This window comes from Dromiciops gliroides, chromosome 2 (assembly GCF_019393635.1).
Source record: "Dromiciops gliroides isolate mDroGli1 chromosome 2, mDroGli1.pri, whole genome shotgun sequence".
Classification (NCBI taxonomy): Eukaryota; Metazoa; Chordata; class Mammalia; order Microbiotheria; family Microbiotheriidae; genus Dromiciops; species Dromiciops gliroides.
In genome coordinates, this window is record NC_057862.1 from 697,872,035 (window position 1) to 697,893,446 (window position 21,412).

General features: G+C 50.1%; 1 protein-coding gene across 1 annotated transcript in view; it reads right to left on the bottom strand.

Moving 5' to 3' along the window:
• Window positions 1–1,196: 1,196 nt before the first annotated feature.
• WDR35 (WD repeat domain 35) overlaps window positions 1,197–21,412 on the bottom strand; it is a 57,997-nt gene continuing 37,781 nt past the window's right edge. Inside the window, exons 16-27 of the mRNA XM_043987121.1 lie at window positions 20,892–21,102; window positions 16,212–16,292; window positions 15,529–15,665; window positions 14,975–15,178; window positions 11,064–11,210; window positions 10,413–10,545; window positions 9,529–9,639; window positions 7,977–8,141; window positions 7,576–7,716; window positions 6,019–6,175; window positions 1,901–2,141; window positions 1,197–1,727 (exon numbers count right to left, since the gene is read on the bottom strand). Coding sequence (XP_043843056.1) covers window positions 1,577–1,727; window positions 1,901–2,141; window positions 6,019–6,175; window positions 7,576–7,716; window positions 7,977–8,141; window positions 9,529–9,639; window positions 10,413–10,545; window positions 11,064–11,210; window positions 14,975–15,178; window positions 15,529–15,665; window positions 16,212–16,292; window positions 20,892–21,102 — 1,879 coding nt within the window. The 3' untranslated portion in view covers window positions 1,197–1,576. The remainder of the gene's footprint in view (window positions 1,728–1,900; window positions 2,142–6,018; window positions 6,176–7,575; window positions 7,717–7,976; window positions 8,142–9,528; window positions 9,640–10,412; window positions 10,546–11,063; window positions 11,211–14,974; window positions 15,179–15,528; window positions 15,666–16,211; window positions 16,293–20,891; window positions 21,103–21,412) is intronic.

The window sequence follows — 21,412 nt, forward strand, 5'->3', positions numbered from 1 at the left end:
AACAGCTGCCAATGTGAGATTCTTGAGACACAGATCTGTCGCGCCCCCCCCCCCCCATTTGTCTTCCCTCTGGATTCAGCTGAAACCCACCTCTGCTGGACCTTCCTCATTAGCGTGTGGCCCATTTATTTTGTGAATCCCTTGCAGGCACATAGTGACTAACACTTGTCTCCACCATCAAAATGTGAGCTCCTTGAGGGCAGAGACCAAGGGTTTGCCTTTCTTTGCATCCCCGTGTTTAGCAGTAACAAGTTACCTGACTACATCCCTCCCTACTCCCCAGTGCCCTTCCTTTGGTCCCTGACCCCCCAGTTGTGTCGTACGTCCCTCTTCTTTGCACATGCACTTGCACACAGACTGCCTCTCCTGCTGTCCACACCTTGCTCCATCTAGGTCTCCTATCACACAGGCTGCTCCCTCCCAGGCCTGGGGTGCTCTCCCTCCTCGCCTCTGGAGGGGTGCCTTCGGAGCTCCCTCAGCCCCAGGTCCCGCACACACTAAGCCTCACCACAATTCCACCTCCACTCCCCATTTTGTCTTCCTACCTGCAGTGCTGGCCTCTAGTAGGTGCCTGTTGATTTGAGGGGGATCATACACTGCTCATGATTACGGGTTGAGATCTGGAGGAAATCAGATTCCTTTCCTTCCTCTCTGGCCAGCCCAGCCCTCACCCCCTCAGGCTCTGGAGCTGTAAACTGGTCTCCTCTCCTGTGGTGCCGCTCCCTCTCCCTGCAACTTTCTGGACTCCAGGGCCCCTCCCTGGCCACCAACTCCCTCTGGGTGTTATCCCTCTCTGTTGCCTCTGCTTTAGTCATATGGAGCACAGTGTGAGGCACCAAGGGAGCACTCATTAAATGAATGCTTTTTCCTTCATTCAGTCAGTCGATTCATACGGGTTTGGTGTGTTAACCAAGCTGAGACTTCGTCTCCGCCAACAAGCAGAAACAACAGCTAGGCTTCCCCTTGGCTACGCGGAAACTCTGTGAACTTCCCTGGGAGGTGAGAAGCCATCAGATGCGGATCAGGCAGGCCCCGTGACATGGCAGTTCTTGGCGCTCTCCATTCTGTCAGGTGTGGAAGGCACCTGGGCACACCCATGCCTGCCCCAGAAACTGGAGAGAGACTTCCCACCTGGGAGGTTAAGCTGAAGGCAATATTGAGATTCACACACAGATGAGTCATTTGAGTGACTGGATAGTTTATTGTTGTCACCTAGATAAATGCTGTGCTCCTTCCAAGGGTGGGAGCCTGGTGGTGGGTCCAGAGGACACAGTCTCCCCAGGATAATCCCGGAGAACAGAGGAGAAGTCGCTGCCCCTTGTGGGGGGGGAGGGGGGCTGTGCCTGAGACTAGGAAAGATGATCTAAGTCCTGGTAGGCCCAGAGCTGTTTAGACACAACCAGAGTGGCCTTTCAAGCGTGACATCATCTAACATAGACTGGGTATATTTTCCCTATATCATATCCCTAAAACAAAGCAGACAGACTCCTTGGCCCAGGGAGGAGAGTGTATTTCCTCCTAGAAGTCCACACCCATGTGCATGTGTCTGCCTGGCACTGCCCACCCTCACCAACTGCTACCCCACTGAGCTGTGGCACAAGGGGCAGAAGTTGTAGTTGCTGATCTCCTGGGCCAGGACGCAGTGCTTGCACACATTACACATCCAGAACTGGTACTCCATGATGGGGCTTCCAGTGGCCACACAGGTGGGGAGCTTCCCTTCTCCACTGCAAGTAGGAGAAAGGAAAGAAAGTCAACCCCGAATGCTGATGCTGACCCAGCCCCCAGCTCCCACCCCCAGATCATGCAGTGATACAAAGGCACTGGAGGAAATGCCTCCACTTCCCAGGGTGTGCATGGGCTGCTGAGCAGCAGGTGGGCCCCTCTGCCTCATTCTCACCCCTCCAGGAGACTGTCCAGCTCCGACTTGCGGTTATCTTTCGGGGTGTGCTTGGTGAAGATCTCAAGAGCCAGGTCCTCATACTGCTGCCTCTGCTCTGGGCTGAGAGTCTCCAAGGACTCCAGCTTAATGAAGGCTTTGGAGCAGGTCCCAAAGGCCCTGCTGGCACATCCACACAGAGCCAGCAGGGAGTAGATCTCCACGGCTGGGATGATGTCCTCGTAGTCCCGCAGGTGGAGAGCTAGGGAGCCAGTGCAGACAAAGGGCAGGGCTTTACGAGGGTGGCCCTGTCCCGGTGCCTGGGGAACAGCCATAGCGGGGCAGAGGTTGGGGAGGGGGCAGGGCTGTGCTGCTCATTTAGACACCTTGGAGACATGTGAGAAGGTTGGAGGCATCCCCAGCTATAAGTGTGCACATGTGTGCACATGCATACACACGCGCACGCGCGCGCGCACACACACACACACACAAAACAAGCCTGTGTGAGCATTCTTTGTGCTGCTCAGTCTTTCACGGAAGCAAAGGGAAACTTGGTATGTTTAACATGTGTTTGCCTCCTCCCAGGCTGCTAAAGTGCAGACTTATCCCTGCTTGGGCAGCCTTTGGCCATGGGGTGACCCTTTAGGGAGCAAAGGTGAATTCAAAATCACTCCCAGCCTTGTCCTGCCCCCATCTACCTCTCCAAGGGCAGGAGCAGGCAAGGGAGAGTTGGGCTCTAAAGACCACACCCATCTTGAGGCACTCACAAACACTGATCAGACAGATGCTGCTCCAGAGATGCAGCCCTTGTCCCCAGCCACCAAATGGGCAGAAGGAAGGAAAGGAGGATGTTCATAATTGTCTTTCTTGCCATAAAGAAAGCGTGGAATGTGAGGAAGGTGTGGCCAAATATGACAGTTCATGGGATCTCCTTGGAGGGGCAAATCAAGGAGCTGGCTTTACCACCTACCCAAAGGTAACAAGAACAGTCATTTCACTGGACCCTGGTTCACCTCAGCTCGTAGTGCCTCTAAGGGGCCAAAGCAAAAAGGGTGCCTACGAATAGAAATGCCCAGGACCAAGGAGCAAAGTCTGCCAAGAATGTGGTGAGAGCCTCTGACACCCACCTACCCCCTCCCCCCTGGGACCCTGGATGGCAGAGGAAGAGGAAGGACATCCTGAAATGCAGACAGCCAGAGAAGCCTCCTTCCCACAGATCCATTCAATCCAGTGTTTCTTGAGCAGTTCCTATAAGTAAGGAGCTGAGGATACAAGCCATGAACAGGAGGGAGGGGGCACTGACAGTCTCATGACCCCCAGCCATCCTGACAGGGCAGAGCCTGAGGCTGAACCAGAGGCGAAGTGAAGCTTTCGATTCAGTGCCTGTGTGTGAAGTGGATGAGCCTTGTGGACCGCAGGATGTCAGCAGTGGGGGACCCCACAAAGAAAGGCTGAGGCAGGCCTGGGACAGTAGGCTAGGACAACCAGCTGGACATGCACAGGCCCTCCTTGGGTGGAAAGGACACTGACATACTGGAGCGCAAGAAGCCCATGGGCACCTACACATGAGATCCAGCAAAGGAGCCAAAAGTGCACACACACCATGGGGACATGGGAATATAGTGACGTGGAGAAAGGGTTGGCTGTGTTTGCTTGGCCCCAGAGGGCAGTGTGTCAAGAAAGCATCCCGACACAGATCTAGTCCCAGGCTGGCTGCCCAGAGAAATCTACCCCAGAAGCCTCTAAATTGGCTGCAACACCAGTGTCTTCTGGAATTAAGCTCATGGTCTGTTAAAAGGGTTGAAAAGTTGGCCAGGGGAGAGAGACTGCAGGGGTCTCTGCTGCAGCTGAGGTGGGATTCAGTTGTTCTATCCCAGCTGAGAACCAGGAAGCAGCCTTGAGTGGTGGTCCAGGTGGGAGAGGGGCACGGGCTTACCAGAGCTAACAACCACAGCAAATAAAATTTTGTTGTCTGGTTTTATAGCAAGTAGGCCTGTGGTTGTTTACAGATCAGAGCACAGGCCAGGTTAGTGAAGAACCTGCCACTCCTTAAATCGTGCCACCTTGGACCCCCTGAATCTTGGGACAGTGCATCCTGGAAGCAGTGCCCCACTTTAAGGAGTTAAAAGCCAAGAAATATGCAAGCAAAATGAGCAGACAGAGAAAGATGAGGACCATAGAAAGTTTCTTCAGTGACAAGGAAGATCGAGGTGCACCCTCAGAAGAGGATAGCAACATCAGGACCCCTACATCCAAAGCTTCCAGGAAAAATATGAATTGATCTCAGGCCATAGAGGCACTCAAAAAGGACTTTGAAGATAAAGTAAGAGAGGTAGAGGAAAAAATGAGAGATGGTGGAAAGTCATGAGAAAAAAGTCAACAGCCTGAAAAGCCAAATGGAAAAGCTCTCTGAAGAAAAAAATTGCCTAAGAATTAGGATTGAACAAATGGAAGCTAATGACTTTATGAGAAACCAAGACATAATAAAGCAAATCCAAATGAATAAAAAAAAAAGAGGGCAATGTGAAATAGCTCCTTGGAAAAACAGCTGACCTGGAAAATAGATCCAGGAGAGATCATTTGAAAATTATTGGACTACCTGAAAACCATGATCAAGGAAAGAGCTTAGACATCATCTTCCAAGAGATTATCAGGGAAAGTTGCCCTGATATTCTAGAAGCAGAAGGTAAAAAAAAAAAAAAAAGCATCACAACCATGAGAGCTGTCCTAGAGAAGGGAGTGAACTCCTCATCACTGGATCACTGGAGGGGAGAAGGGTTGGACTAGATCCCAACTCTCAAATCCTGTGACCCTGAATCCAAGTTTGTCTTAGCTAAGTTTACTGAGGCTCATGCTTGAAAATAAACGATAAGAGAATAAAGGGAGTGGGAGGGTGGGAAGAGGCTAAAATTACCAAAGACCTGAAGAGGAAAAAAACTCAATTAAAGACCTTGAGCACAAGCAGACAAACCAACGGGAAAGAAAAGGGAAGATGGCTCCCACACTGTGTAAATGGGTCCAGACATCTATGAATAAATACTGTAAGACAAAGGAAACTAATCAACCCCTGATCATACCATCCCTGAACGGACTGAGAGGGAAAAGAGAACTGTGAGAGCAGAATTGATGGCCGGCACAGCAGAAGCAATTGGTGCAATAAAAAATTTGAATCCACCTTAGCAAACCTCAAAAAAGAAATGAGAGAAAACAACAGATGAGAAATTCAAATGCACAAAAGTGATGGACAATGTAGAACTTTTCAAAGCAAACATGATCTCCCTACAAGCAAAATAGGATGTGCTTAGACATGTTAGGGATTATAGGTCTCCCAGAACATGACAAGTAAAACCCTGAATACTGAAATGCAAGAAATAAAATAATCTAAGAAAACTGTCCCAAAACTCTGAACAACAAAGGGTCAACTGAAAGAACCCACAGATTGACTTCAGAAAAAGCCCTGTGCTGTGAACTCCAAGACACATAGTCGCTACATTTAGCGATTCCAACGACAAACAATAAATTCTGCGAGTAACCAGGAGAAAGACCTTCAAATATAAATAAGGAAATAAAACAGAACTACTTGGCACCCACCAGAAAGCACAGAAGGTAATGGCATAATTGCTTTGAAGATTCCAAGCTGCAACCCCAGGTGACCAACCCTACAAACCTGAGCCTATTGTTGCACAGAAAACCAAACATGAGCAAAGCATTTGCTTTGTGAACAGCCCAGACAACAGAAACAGAGCAGTCAAGAAAGGCACAGATGAGCTGTGCAGAAGGGAATTAGCTCTTGGCAGCTACTAAGGGGATGCTGAGTTTCACCCTACAGAGGGGAGCTCAACTAAGCTGCCCTGCATCAGAAAGGCTTTTGCTCTAACTCAGACAGGCCTTGAGGAGCCACCTCCATAAGATAAGTAATGCCAAGGAGGAGGAATACATGGTATTTCACACCAGGTGACCGTCCACAGTCTTGGCAGGCCTCCCTATGCCACTCCTGTTTCTGTCTTTGTCCCTGGGTGGCCTCACCACCAAGTCCAGAGAATGGGGGCTTCTCAAGCACAATTTGGCCCCTTAGCAAATCCTAGAGTGAACAATTAACCGATCTAAATGACTGCATGCTTGCTCCAATCGAGGCTCACCTGTTTTCAGAGCCGTGTCCACATAGCCCTCATATAGCTGCCTCTGTGCAAGGATGAAGAAGTGGTAGGCTTCGGCCCCTCTCCAGGCATTGTCTGTGAAACGATTAGCTGAAGACAGGACCTCCTCTTCGAGCAAGCCGGCTAAGGCTGAGGTGGCCTGTAAACAGAGGGCCCAACATTCACCCCCAGGAACTAACCAGCCCCTTCCAAAGGTGGCAGGGAGACCTGAACACCCAAGCTTTTCTGGAATGAGCTATCCAGAAATCTCCAAGTACAGTCCACATTTTTCATGATGACAGCGATGAAGCATCTTGGGCACACAAACGTATGAAATTTTTAGCAGCCGTCAGCCAGCCAGCCCCAGGTGAACCAAAACACACTGCTGTGCTTCTAATGTAAGTCACAGTCTCTAAGGACCCTGTCGGAGACCAGCTGGACTGTCCTCACAACAGCAGGGTGGTAGAGTTGGGTCATCTTAATTTTGACCCCAGATTTCCATCCCCAAAGATGAGGCTCACCTGAGGTTTCCCCCAGTTTATGAAAGAGAAGGTAGGTGTGGAAATGTTTTACCTGACTGCACAGGTATAACCCATATCACTCTGCTTGCTATCTTGGGGGAGGGAGGAAGAAACAGGTGGAATTCAAAATCTTTACAAAAATGAATTTTAAAAATTATCTTTCCATGTAGCAAGAAAAAATGAAATACTAGTAAGGTTTTTAAAAAGAGAGGAGTTAGGTTTGGAGGTCAAATCCTGTCCAGAGTGGGGCCACCTGGCTAAGGTGTGTCAGGCAGAGAAGGGAAGGGCATAAGGACTAACATAGTGCTTACTCTGTGCCAGGGATTGTGCTGAGCTCCTTATAAATATTATCTCATCTGAGCCTCACAACCACCCTCCAAAGTAGCTGCTATCATTATTCCCATTTACAGAGGAAACTGAGGCAAAAAAAGAAAAGGTTAAGTGGCTCACAGTCATAAAGTTTAAAAGTATCTGAGGCTGGATTTGAACTCAGGTCTCCTGACTCCAGGCCCAGCACTCTGGGCACTGTGGCACTACCAGCTACCCCCATTTCCAAGGTGAATTGGTCTTCCTCACCTACTCATCTATGTGTCTTGGCTAAGTAGCACTGGTTCAGACTCAGTTTCATTTTTAGTTTAGGTTTTGTTTGGTTTGGTTTTTTTCAGAGGGAAGGGAACATTGCTAAAAAAAATGTCTCAAGGAAATTGTACCTGAGGGGTCACATATCAGTGACATTCTGGGAGAGAATGTATCATTTTGGAAACTTTCCATTAAAAAGAAAGTTTTTCATCACAACACGTGTTATAGTCAATTGCTGTTAATTTTTAAAATCAATAAGTATGTGTTTCAAAGGGATTTATTTGCTAAAAAAAAAAAAAGTGCTCACACCCACGAAAATGTGCTGCTCATTCTAAGAAAAGCCACCTAAATTCCACTTAAAAGCACTTAAGGATGGTAAAACAGTGAGGCAAAGATGGCCACCCCCACATATGCTGACCTTCCCCACATCGCTAACAGGAGGAGGGGTGTGATCTCTCACCTCAGAACTCTTCCCTTTAACCTTTCCTCTCTGGGCATTCTTCATCTGCTCATGGTATTGCTCTATGAGTAGAGCCGACAGCACATAGAGCTTCTTAACACGCAAAGGCTTGGTCCTTTTCTTGGCCTCTTCATCGGCAATCTTAGAACAAACAATTGGGCAGCAGCCTTCCCACCCCCGACTCCCTGGTAGCCCCCCACCAAAGACCACACATACAAGGTGCCACTTTGTATCCACTGTAGGGCAATAGCTGCTGCCCCAGAACTGAGGGAGCCAGAAGAAAGCTTGGACTGACTGGGAGCTTTCTCCTGCTGCCAGGGGCTACAAAAGGCTGACTAGAAGAGGGCCAGCCCCAAGAGTGTCCCAAGGCAGGTGGGCGGGGAGGGTGGGAGCGACTGTACCTTGAACATGAGCTTAGCGGCATCAAAGAAGTAGTTGGCTTTCCGGTAGAGCTCAATGGCATCCAGAGTTTTGTTCTTTTCCAGCAGGTGGGATGCATACCGAGCCAGCAAGGAGCCGATCTCCTTCATGCTGTGGTTTTTAGCCAGCTCAACTGCTTTGTTCCACTGAGGACACACAAGAACCCGACCTTCAGTTCTCCAGCCAAGTACCAGAAACAAGCACAGGCCATCAAGAAGGGCTTTCAAGAGACAGAGGCTGCAACGGCAGTGCCCCTAAAACAGGCAAGGAGGGAAACGCCGACCGAGGCATCTGGAGGAGACACACTGGACTCCCGGGAGCTGCCTCATGCGTGGTCTTTAGGGTCCTGCAGACCGAAGCTGCACTGAGACTGCAGAGCACCTTGTGTGGCCAAAGAGGAGCCGGCACACGGGGCAACACTCAACTCTTCTCAGTCAGCACCAAACAGAAAACAAGAGTGCATTTTCAGTCGAGCAAGGCGCTATTTTAGGTGAGAAGCAACTTTTCATCAAGGCAGCAGCAGTTTCTTCTGCACGACGATGTGTTTAACCGTACGCGCCTACCCTGCAGGCTGGCAACAAGTCCCTCCTGGCATAACTGAGCATTTTCATCTACCTCAATCGGTCCTCAAAAAGGGCCAATGAGACTACAAAGGGAAAAGAAACCTAGGGGTAAGTCCATGTGGTTCTTTCCCCTGGCCACAGCTGAAGAGAAAAACAAACTCCTAATAAAAGGTAGAAAAAGAGGAAATGATGTCTGGACACAAAGCCGCCAGGCTAACGGGAGGAGCCAGAGACCTGGGCCCTGCCCTCAGGGAGCCGACCTTCTACGTGGAGAAACAACATGTACAAAGAGAATAAAGACAGGAGAGATGGGAAATAAGCATGAAGCCGTCTCAGGGTTGCGGAAAGACCTCTTGTGAGAGTGAAAACAGGCTCCTCAAAACAGAGGACAAGGTGGCATGTGCCGACCACTGGCTTCCTGAGCCCTGAGGCATGCCTTTGTACATGTATACAGACACACACACACACACACACACCCCACGGGGGCATGGGAGAGAACCTCCTGGGTCTTGTTTGGAGAAAGGGGAGAACGGACCCCCCCAGAGCCTCCCTGACCAATCATAAAGGCCTCTCCCTACTACCTCCAGGAGTTGTCACTCAAGAACCAGAGAGATCATTTTTGTAAACCACTTAGCAACATACCTGGCACGCAGTGGGTTGCTTACCAAATGGGTGTTCCCTTTTCCTTCCCTCCAGACTACTGCACCCTGGACCACAGACACATGCCCTGGCTCTGCCATCATCTCTTCCCCCAAATCTGCCACAGACACCCCACAACCAAACCAGACAACTGATGCCTGACCCTGGACCCTGGCTGCCCTAAGACCCGCCTGCTCCACTGGGTCAAGTCTCCCTTCTATCAGAATCAGCCCATTACAAGAGGAGTATCCAGCCCTGGGCCAGAGTGGAAGCTTGAGTGGTGGGCAGCATGAAGGACTGAGGGGGCTCTGTAGGCAGGTCAATTCCTCACCTGGTTCAGGTGCACGCAGGTATCCACGGCTGCTTTGGGTTGGTTGCACTTCAGAAAGGCGGCCACAGCCTGCTCGCACATCCCGACCCTCACAAACATCTGGGCAATCTCCTGCAACAACAGCATGAAACCGCTGACCCAGGAACTGGGCACATTTCTGCCAAACTGTGGGGGGAGGCTGGGCCACAAACTTCCATCACCCTGCACTGGCTGATGCTGCAGCCCTGTACTTAACCAGAACTGGGAATAAGGATAAGTCTACATGGATAAGAAGCCTATAGACATGTCGAATTTAGAGATAAAAGTCATCTTATCCTCTGGCAGAATCCCATTTTACAGAAGAAACAGAGGACAAAGGTCCACAGGCTGAAGAGGCAGGATTCGAAGCCAGATCCTCTGACTACAAGACCTAGATGCTGCTGGCACCACCCCAGGGATCCGACCCTCTTTGCATCTGCAATGCATGGTAGCTGGGTCTCCTCACTCAATCTTGGTGGTCAGTAATGGGGAGGGGAGGCTGCTCAGGGTCTAGAGGGGCCGGTCAACCACCTGGGTAGCAAGCCCAAAGGGCTAGATTATAGGAAAAGAGACACTGGTTCCTACTGCTTGGCTGGACAAGCATGCGGGGTGTCTTCACGATCCTCCTCCCCCAAAGCCACCCCACTTCTTTTTGCCTCACAGACCCAGACAAGGACCCCAGAGGCCAAGAGGTCACAGACAGTTGCAAGCGCTCCCTCAAAATGCCTGCCCTCCGAAGCCCCAATGCATGCTCTGACACTCCCCGGTGCCAAGACCCCAGAGAGCCCTGGTATCCCCCTGAGGCAGAAGGAGAAGCTCTGGGCAGTCCTCAGGACAAGGGGCCCTGACCTGTCCAAAACACTCACAGGAAGGAGCTTGTTGTTTTCCGGCAGGGAGTTGGCCAGGTTCTCAAGACCCTCATAGTCCTCCAACATGTAGTAGCACTCGGCCAAGCGCTCCTGGTTCCGACCTTGTACATAATACTGTACGGCATTCAGCCTGCACAGACAGAGTGCGAGGGTTTGCCGTGCTGGGCCGCGGCTGGGCACGACCGCCCTCTGTGCCAGAACGACCAGCGGGGAGTCCTCAATAGTGGAAGGGGGTCGTCCGCCTCCTTCCACCATAACTATGGCCGGTCCTCTTTCCATCTCTGCTCTCCACACTGGCCCCCAACCATTGGAAGCCCTTGCCCAGGAGCCGGCTGGTGATTCTAGGGGAAAATGAATCCCCCTAGGGAACCCCACTCTAAGGTACTGAGGGCCTCAGAGCGGGAGGAAGGAGAGGATACTGGACCCCCCGACACTTGTGAGCTTTTGTAAAAGCCAAAGCCGTGGTTTGCCAAAGGGCTTGGGGAGACGGGAGGAAGGGAGCCCCATTTTACAGATGAGGACACTGAGGTAGGAAGCATGTGCCCTGTGGCACCTCCTAGTGGCCTTGCCACACCCTCTGAAGGTGGCAGCAAACATCACCTCTCCTTTGGGCACTATGCACACATATGGGCAGGCCTCAGCAGATACCATTTCTGTCGATCGGCAAAGTAGTCTCCAATGGCGTTGTGGGCTTGTTCGAGGAGGCTGTCGTCGGCATCGCCAGATCCCGTCTTCAGTAACTGGAGCACTCGGAACCAGTCTCCCAATTTCAATCGAAGGCCAATGGCCAGGTCCCTACAAACAACAGCAAGACCTGGAGTGCGCCACAATGGAGGGAGACCCTAACACACAGCCATCGCGCTTCACCTGACAGGGAGAGCGGGCGAGAGGCCTTGGAGAACCACGTCTTTATGGTGCTTTCTTGGCAATGCTTTGTGAAAGATAAATCAGCCCCATGAACAGAGATTTGTCTTCTGTGTGTTTCCCACCTACTCTCTACTGGAGGGTATCCTGCACCTGGTGATTTAAAGGAGATCCCCCCACCAGACCAGGAGCCTGAGACCCAGAGCCCTGGTGACTTTTCTTTGTTTCTTCAGGACTCGGCAGGGCTTCTGGCACACAGTAAGTGCTTAATAAAGGAAGGTTGTTTGACTCTGTCAGACATCCCCCTTTCCACCACAAAGATCGGTTTCACACAACTGGTGCGTTAATGGTCAGATCTAACCTGACCTACACAAACGATCTAGGACAAGGAAGGGGCTTGATTCTTGTCTGGTTGTTTGATGGCTGTTGTCCTTCATTCTCAAAGGGGACATGACTGTGACAGAGTCAGGTACAGTATGTCCGACTGTGGCTCATTGGGTACAAGCTCAGAAGCCTCTCCCACGGGGCATAAAGAATCCATGTGAATGTGCCCTGCATAGGTAAGAAAAGGAAACAGGATAACCGCCCCACCCACCTGCCACCAATGGAGTTGTTCTGGGCTGTTCTATAAGAGCTGAATGCAGTCTCTTTGATTCTGCATAAGGACATCGTCAGATCCCAGATCTTGCATGGGCTAAGGAGGGAGAGAAAGCTTGCGCAGAATGACCATCTGGGGTCCCTCAGCACTGAGCAGAGCACACGGCCAAGACATAATAAACGCTCAATGTAGAAACAGGAATTCCCTCCCCAGCCCCTCAGACAACCAGCCGTGCAGCTGCTCACGACCCTGCCTCGGGAAGTGGCTCTTCCTGACACCAAACTGGCCTCTTGGCGGCTCCCTGTCCCTCTTCCCACAGGAAGGACACTCGAGTGCTCCCTTCCCCCAAGAAGCTGCCCACTACAGGCAGACAGCAGGTCGTGTCCTCATAGGTCCCCAGCAACACCAGTTCTGTGCCTCCATGAGGGGCGTGAAGCCTCCTATTAACCCAACCTAGGATCGCATTTGTCCTTGCAGCTGACATGCCAGGCCAGCTGGCCTCGATGCGGCCCACTGACAGCCCGAGATCTATCCACACAGACGTTTATTGGGGCCCAGCCTTCTGGTCTCTGAGGGATCTGCGGACCCTCCTGTGGCACGGTCTCCACTCCCCTCATTATCCAACAAGACAGCCTGGTGTGGCCTCACCAGGGTAGAGGTCAGCAGAATAACCACCTTCCACATGGGCCAAGCAGCTGAGGACAGTGCACTCCTTCATAAGCCCCAGGCAGGAGAGGACAGCTGGATGGGGGCTCCCCTGAGAAAAGCTGGGGATTCCTCTGTGAACGCCAGTGGGCTAATGGTGCTCAGGCTGTGAGCCCCCAGCACAAGGAGAGGGAGGGGCCCCTGCCTGCAGCCCTGCTCAAGTACAGGGCTCAATTCTCCTCCACTTTGGGGAAGAACACTGACCCTGGGGGGCGCCCAGGGAAAGTGAGGAACCTCAAGGCGAGGCAGGCCATTGGGTGATGGGGAATTCTGGTCCAGAGGAGCAGGATGTCTAGTTGTCCACCAAGGGCAGAGGCTGCAGAGAACCCAACTGGAGCCCCATGTCCGGCATCCAAAAGCCTCCGGAGGCAGGGGTGAGTTCCCCGTCTTGGGCAGCTCCAAGCAGAGGCCCAGACAACGGCTCACGTGGGCTGGGGCTGGGGCCTTCCAGAAATAAGCTTCTTCTGTGCAGAGATCAGAATTCTAGTCTTTCAAAGTTGTTTTTCTTTATAAAGCTGTTGTCTTTGTACCAACCCTTCTACTTCTGATCACTCATTTCCCTCTGCATCAATTGGTAGAGATCTTCCAAGTGTCCTCTAAAACTTTCCATTTGGTCATTTCCAATGATGCAAAAATATCCCATTACATGACTGTACCATAATTTGGTTAGCCATTCCTCAAGAAGTGGCCACTCTCTTAATTTCCGTTGTTTTTGCAATACGTGCACACACATTCTTATATATGCACACACATACACTTAAGTGTGTATTTAACATATGGGACCTTTTCCTCTTTCTTTGATCTCTTAGGGGTATGGGCCTAGTAGTGTGGTATTGCTGGGTCAAAGATATATGGGCTTTTTTTGTTTTGGGTTTTTTTTTTTTTTTTTGGTGAGGCAATTGGGGTTAAGTGACTTGCCCAGGTTCACACAGTAAATGTCAAGTGTCTGAGGCCAGATTTGAACTCAGGTCCTCCTGAATCCAGGGTCGGTGCTTTATCCACTGCACCACCCAGCTGCCCCTGTCAAACATATATATAGATGGTTTAGTGACTTTGGGGGCAGAGTTTCGAATTATTCTCCAGAACAGTTTAATACCCTTTTCTCCATATCTTCTTTGCCTATATAAGTTAATCCCATAAAATTTTATATAAATGGAAAAGCTAATAATCGTCAATGTGTCACTTTTTTGGTAGTAAAATGGAGTGAGCCTTTCCCTCTTTTTCTAGCTTTGCCTCCGTTGTATACCTTGAGAATCAAGGCTTCAATGCCCTCACTTTTCTGGGTGCTTGAAACGTTCCTCCTACTCCACTAATTAAAGGCCCATCTCTTTTCCCTTAAGGGTTATATCCAGCTTTGCAGGATAAGGCATCTTTGTCTGTGAACCTGGAGCTTTTGCCTTCTGGAACAATGTATTCCATGATTTCCTCTCATTTAAGGTAAAAGCTGCCAGGGCTTGGGGGATCCTGTGGTTCTGTGGTACTTGAATTGCTTCTCCCATGACGTTGGCAATATTTTGTCTTTGATGCAGGAGCTCTAGGACATCCCTAGAAGTGATCAGCAGATGCCTTCTCACGTGACTGTGTCTTCTGGCTCTAACAGATCTGGACAGTTTTCATGGATGGATTCTTGCCCAAGCTTGTTGATCTCATGAAAGTGTTCAGGGACTCCAGTGATTCTTAAACGGTATCACCTTGATCTGTTTTCCAGGTCAATTTTTTTAAGATCAGAAGGCTAACATTCATTTCTTTACTGTTTTATCCCTCATTTCCTTGCCTGTGGGTATCATGTAATCCTCACAGAAAATTCTATTTTTCTTTTAAATCTCTGCTAGTTTGTTTAAATGCCCTGAAGAGGAGAGAGAGAGAAGGTTCCAGGGGACCAGAGGACAAGCCTGGCCGATACCACCCTTCAAAGGGAAAACAAGCCACATGAGGTGCAGAGTCACAATCGACAGCTCTTTTCTTCTGTCCTCCTGTCTGTGATGAAGACCTTTTCACCTAGTGTTGGGTTCAAACTTTTTAAATAGTTAATTTATTTCTTTTTCTTTTTTTCTTTTTTTTTTTTTTTTAGTGAGGCAATTGGGGTTAAGTGACTTGCCCAGGGTCACACAGCTAGTAAGTATTAAGTGTCTGAGGCCGGATTTGAAGTCAGGTCCTCCTGAATCCAGGGCCGGTGCTCTATCCACTGTGCCATCTAGCTGCCCCTAAAGAGTTAATTTAAAAAGGCAGGTGGTTGGCACATGGCTCGGGCAGCCCTGAATGTCAGCCTACAAGGCCTTGGGGATGGCCTGGTGCATGCTTCGAGGCATCTCTGGCAGCACACGCTGGATGGACTAGAAAGGCCCTGACCTGCCTCAGCACCCACTGGGCCCCAGCCCTGCCCCCAGCTCACCTTCTGTCCATATCCAGGTACATCCTCTCAGCCTCCTCAAACTGGCCAAAGTAGGCGGCCACCTCACACTGCTTCATGGACTCGCTCTGAAGGTTGCCAAGTCGCTTCACAAACCGAATGCCCTGGTAATCCTTGCAACGAACAAAGGCCTGCTCCGCGGTCTGCAGGTCTAACTTCTGAAGGGCGGCCTCCGCCAGCAGGCGCCTGTTCAGAAACACAGAAAGGGGGCCTGACGAGTCCATTTCTAGTGGAGGGGGGCAGAGCCGGCTGGGCCCCTCTGGGTATCCTCTGAATGAAGCCTGGCATGGCTGGAGCTCAGGTCCCTGACCCTGGGAGCCTCAGCGTAGGCACACCCGCTCTCCCTCCCAAGGCTGCTGGGAGGCCTGAATGAGATGACCCAGGACCACCCTCGTGCTACCCAAAGACCACCTACAAAAGGAAGAAGGGTCAAGAACCCAAGGTGTGAGAAGAGGCGCCCTCACCTAGGCCAGACACAGTCGCCCCCGCCCCGCTCCCGCTCGGGATAGAAGCCAAGGACAGGTCTGGGTTTTTACCAAAGCCGAGGATGAGGATTATCCTCGATGAACTGGCAAGCATCATCGATGCCGACCTTCTCAATCAGAGCTCGGCTGTCTCGCAGGGACCGGATCTCAAAGTTCATGATAAAATCCTTATTAGGGTGCTCAGGGTTCTAAAAAGAAAGATGAAAGCAGATACTTCCAAGTGCTTCCTTCCACAACCCCACATCGACCAGGAAGTGAGTGATCCCTGCAGGGGCCCAGGGAAGGAGAGGGAATGACACTTCTACCCCACCCGCACCCCGGCCTCTGAGGCTTCCAGCTCCAAGAACCTGTCCAAAGTGACCATGGGGGAGAGGCTGGGCTCAGCCTTGCAGGGAGATTGCTGCTCCCCTCGACCACCCCCACAAGCAGCAGCAGCCACCAGGGACCAAGTGCCCGTAAAGACCCTTCTGCCACCACAGGGGAGGGTCCCAAGGTCAGAGCCAGGGGGAGCCCTCGGAGGGGAACAACAAGGGAGGGTTCTGAGGACAAGCCCCAGGCATCAAGGGGGCCTCAGGAGAGGGGGCCTACGAGGGGACTCCTCGATGGGACTGGAAGGGAACAGATGTCATCGTATGCACTACACCTCACAGCCAGGAAAGCAGGTTCCAACTTTCTACATGAGCCTTTTCTTCAGCCCAACATTGAGCTGAGAACTAAAATGAAAACTGCATTACCTTCAGTATCTCATCCAAGAGAACCGATTTAATTTCCAAATCTTCAAAGTTACAAATGTATCCAGAAGTCTGAATAGGTTCCTTTGAAGGCAAAACAAATCTTATTTGTAATTTGTACAACATTTTCCTCATGTTTCATGTCTAAGCTTCCTCTGCTCAAAATTTTAATCTGATGGTAATGTTTTACACAATTGCATATGTATAACCTAGATCTGAACTGCTTACCAGCTGGGGAGGAGGGAGGGGAGGGACAGAAGGAAGAATAAAATTTGGAACTCAAAACTTTAAATAAAAATTTTTTTTTTAATTTCAATCTGGGGGCTTTTTACTGAATCTAAGAAGGGATGTCTGCTTTGCATAAGGATAAATCTACCCATTGGAGATGTCAAATGCAACCCTGGAGATAAAACTCAATATGCAAACACTAAAGTTATAAGACTGTGGCCACAAATGTGGTTTCAGAAATCTGTGCTGTATACACCAGGATCTAAGGTTGAGAATCAAAATCACATGGGCCCTGGGGGGAATCGCTACGTTAGCCTGGTAGCCAAAGCAACATCAAAACATGGGTTAACACGATCAAAATGAAGTTAGAAAATAACGTGACCTCAGAAAGAACGGCATAAAAAGCTTCTCCCTGAAAGTGAGTCCTTCAGAAGGAACGGAAATAAAACCCAATCACAACTAAGTAGCTCATAAACAGCTAGGTGGCGCAGTAGATAGAGCACCGGCCCTGGATTCAGGAGGACCTGAGTTCAAGTCCAGCCTCAGACACTTGACACTTACTAGCTGTGTGACCCTGGGCAAGTCACTTAACCCCCATTGCCTCACCAAAATTAATTAATTAATTAAAAATAAACAACTAAGTAGCCCAAGAGAGTGACATTTGACATGGTTGGGGTTCTGTGTGCTCTCTGATAGGCTCCTGGAGCTCACTTGGAGGGAGGAAAACAGGAATATCTTCGTTTTACTGGGTTTGGATTTTTACCAAATTTTTTACATTATTCAAGTGTTTAAATTCTTTGAGAAACTGTTACCAAATCCCTCTATTTCTCCTAAAAGTGACTGCACAGTAATAAGACAGAAAGAGGTCAAGAGGAATGAGGCTCCGTCAGAGAAAATGGAAAATAAAGCACCAAGAGGCAGGGGGTGGCTGTCCTGGGACCCGCAGCTCACCAGCCCATGATGCAGACCACACACCTGCTCCCTGTGGCATTTTTACTCTGGTTCAATGATGGCAAAGGAGACAAGAAGCCTAGAAACATGGGCAAGCACGAAGGGATGAAGAGCAGAGTCAGGAGGTCTGCTTGGAATTTAAGAATACTCTGAAACTATTGGGGTGATACGAGAGAACGTGCCCGAGTTAACTGAGCCTGAAAAGAGAGTGAGAAGGACAAATGGACACCCTCAGACAAGGCTCCGAGCCACGGGAGCCAAGTCCGAGGGGATGCCATACCACCACCTCCAAGCCTGACCCTTCCCCCTAGTCAGCCCCTGGAAACATCTCCCACTCCACCCTCCACTCGTGAGATTATTTTACACAAAGGAGAAGTGAGCTAAGGCAGGATCCAAGAGCAGCCAGATCAGCACCTGGAGGGGGCCCTGCTGAAGGAACAGGCTGAGCCCAAGAGCAAGGATGGGGCATCTCAACATGAGGCCCAGAGGTTTATGTCTTCATGGTTCCTTCGAGAAAAATATACACTGTTCCCTCAGGCCTCAGTGGAAATTTTCCTTCTTAGTGAAAAAAACCTTGGGGACAGAGCGCCACCCACCTGACCTATTTATTCCTAGGAGAAGTTTTCTGTGCAAATCAAAGCAAGGTGTGAGCCTGGAGTTTATGGCTGCCCTCTAGGAGTCAAGAAAAAACACTTCATCCGGTGGTCAGAAGGAGTACAGCACAGGCCTTCACAGCCCCTGATGAAAAGGGGTCTGTTTTAAAGCGTGTCCTTAAAGCGTCCACAAGAAGCGAGAGGGATGGATTCCAGGGGACGCGCTAAGCAACAGGAGGCTTCAGAGAGACATCCAGACAGTGGTCAAGCGACAGGAAATCCACCTCCCTCTAAAGCTAACTGAAACCAAGCTCCAAGGGAGCCAGTGCCTGAACAGAAATTCCCACCCCCAAAAGTGGAGATAGAAAGCTATGACAGCCTCGGGAGGAACGATCTTCCACCAGGACAACATTGCGTGCTGAGGCACTGAGGGATCTCATGTGTGTGCGTGTGTGTCACACATTCCATACTGCCTGGCACACCCACCAGCATCTGGCCATACCGACTGAAGATGGGGTACAGAGCCTACTCTACACAGCCATCTCGATAGTCTTCCCCCACTGGCCAGTTGCCCACCTTTGCCCTAATTCCTCTGCCACGTGTCTCCCAGAGGCGGCACCAGTCCACAAGATAGGTGTGCCCTCTGGCCCTTGGGTGATCCTAATTCAGCTGGGTGCAGCTGTTTGAGGTCTGAGCAGTGCAAAGATACACAGGCTGGCTTCAAGCTTAACACAAGCCCTGGAGGGAAATGACAACAGGAGACCATCTCCCAAGCTCTCAATGACTCTGAGCCAAGCAGGTCTCAGTGGGAAACATACAAAGAGGGCATTGTGCAGAGAAGACACGAGGGCCCGAGGCGTGCCCAAGGGGGCTCCTGTCTCCCGGCATCCCTTGATCCTTGCTGCCCTGAGGAAGCCTCCCACATCAGCCAGTCGTTCAACAACAATTCGTATTTCACCTGCGTCACACTGAACTGGGGGGGAAGGGGCAAGGTCACCTCCCTAACTAAATTCTCATTGGCCAGTGTTTAAAATGACTTTCTGCATTCTCAGTGCAGGAGTTGAGGGGATGACCGGAGTCATGTTGGGGACAGGAAGATCCACTCCAGGATTAAAAATCAGTCACAGATGAGGCAGGTAGGTGGCACAGTAGATAAAGCACCAGCCCTGGATTCAGGAGGACCTGAGTTCAAATCTGGCCTCAGACACTTAACACTAGCTGTGTGACCCTGGGCAAGTCACTTAACCCTCATTGCCTCACAAAAACAAAACAACAAAAACAAACAAAAAAACAAAACAAAACAACAAACTCCAAAACCTAAAAAGTTGGGGGCGGCTAGGTGGCACAGTGGATAGAGCACCAGCCCTGGAGTCAGGAGTACCTGAGTTCAAATCCGGCCTCAGACACTTGATACTTACTAGCTGTGTGACCCTGGGTAAGTCACTTAACCCCAATTACCTCACTAAAAAAAAAAAAAAATCAGTCACAGATCACTGACCACTCAGCCTCCCACCAGGGGACTCCCACAAGGGGGCGCTTCCATGGACAGACACAGAGGACTTGTCACCCGCTCCTGCTCTGAGAGATCAAGCCACTAACCCCCCGCCCCCAATCCCAGAGCCCCAGGGCCCTTTCTCTGATACCGTGGTACCGATGCCCACCTGCCAGCGCCCACATCGCCAACCTTGGAGGGCAGGATGTCCTAGCAGCTCAATCCCCTTCTAACACTGCCCACAAAGGGTCAGACCCCCAGGAAAGGGGAGCACCCTCTGTCCCATTATGAGGAAGCTCTTCCTCACATCTGGCCTCACTGCAGCTTCCCACAGAGCCCACACACATCAAGGCTCCTGAGGACCTGGGGGAGACAGGCTGGCCCCTGCCCTCTGAAGGGCAGCAGCCCCCTGAGCCAGTGTCCAATAAAGAAGGAACAAATGAAAGACTGAGTGGGGCAGGACAGAAAGCAGGGAGCTGAGAATGGTGTCCATCAGATCATTCACAAGCTGCACTGATGTGCCAGCCGTGGGTCAGGCAAGGCTGGACAGCCAAAGGGGTGACAGCGTAACAAGGCCACTGTTGGCGGCTGATTTCACACCAGCCACACCAACGGCACCTCCATCTTTGGGCTTCTTTTCTTATTTGTAATTTAAGGTTTCTGCAATCAACAAAAACCTATTTCCTCTCCCCACCCAAACCAAGACTTGGGTAACAAATACTCAAGAGTCAAGCAACACAAATTTTCTTCCCTGACCAGAGCCAAAAGCTGTGTGTCCCAACCTGCCCCCAGAGTCCGCCAGTTCTGTGCCAGGAAGGGGCAGCGTATTTATTGTAGGTCCTCTCAGAAAACCTTTCAAATGAAGTCAGGACTATCTGAAGGAATTAAGAATAGGTGTTCCCCCAGAAAAGGAACATACAAGATGACAACGTAAAGGGAAGGAAGAGTCACACAAAACTGAACACTGCCTGTGTCCTAACTAAACATGGCCCTGGGGAGGAGTTGAGAAAACGCATCCTCCCTTTCCAGATGGGGCTGGGGGTGTGGAATACTGTGTACATGACAGACTCAGGGATGGATCACTGGCTTGTGTTCCTGATGACCTGGTTTCTCTTTCAATCTATGTTAGCAGAAAAAGCCTTGTGTGACCTGGGCAAGTCACTTAACCCCAATTGCCTCACTAAAAAAAAAATTAAAAAAAAAAAAAAAAGAAGCAGCAGCAGCCTGCTGGGAAGGGGCTGAGGAAGACAAAGTGTCAGAAGTAAATGCCTTTGAAAACAACACAAAAGCACACACATAAATAACAGGGACACGTCTGTTTGTCCTTAGGAATCCACACCTGAAGCACCCAACAGCTTCCGGCCAAACAGCAAGCAGGAGTCCACGCTCCAACTTGCTCCCCCCATTCCAGGTTTTTACCTCAGGATCCAAGTTTCTGAAAACGTACATTCTTGTTTTTTCCATCATTGCAAACAAATCTGGATTATCTTTGGCCCATTTCATATCCCAGACGTCTTTGCGGTCCAGTTTCAAGAGCTCGCCTATCATCTGCTGCCCCGTGCTGTCCGTCACTCGAGCATCCAAGTCAAAGAAATTGAGGACACCCGAAATATCTATGATAGCGAGACGGCTGAGAATTTGGGAAGGAAGAGAAAACACTATTGGAAAATGATCACTAGCACTTATAGGAAGCATCCGTCAGCATTCTTCAGAAAAACACAAGCAGAAAGCTCGAGAAAGAAGACAAAGGGATTCAACTGTCATTAGTGGATTTCCTAACATCGACTTTCATAAATAATCGTTAAAGAACTTAGCTAAATGTTGTTCTACGTTCGTAATCATCCCACCTACAAAACCAAAGTCCTTCAGTGACAGAATTGTACAGAGACAGAACCAAGGAACACAAAAAGTCAAGTTATCTTGTAATTCCTGAAATAATA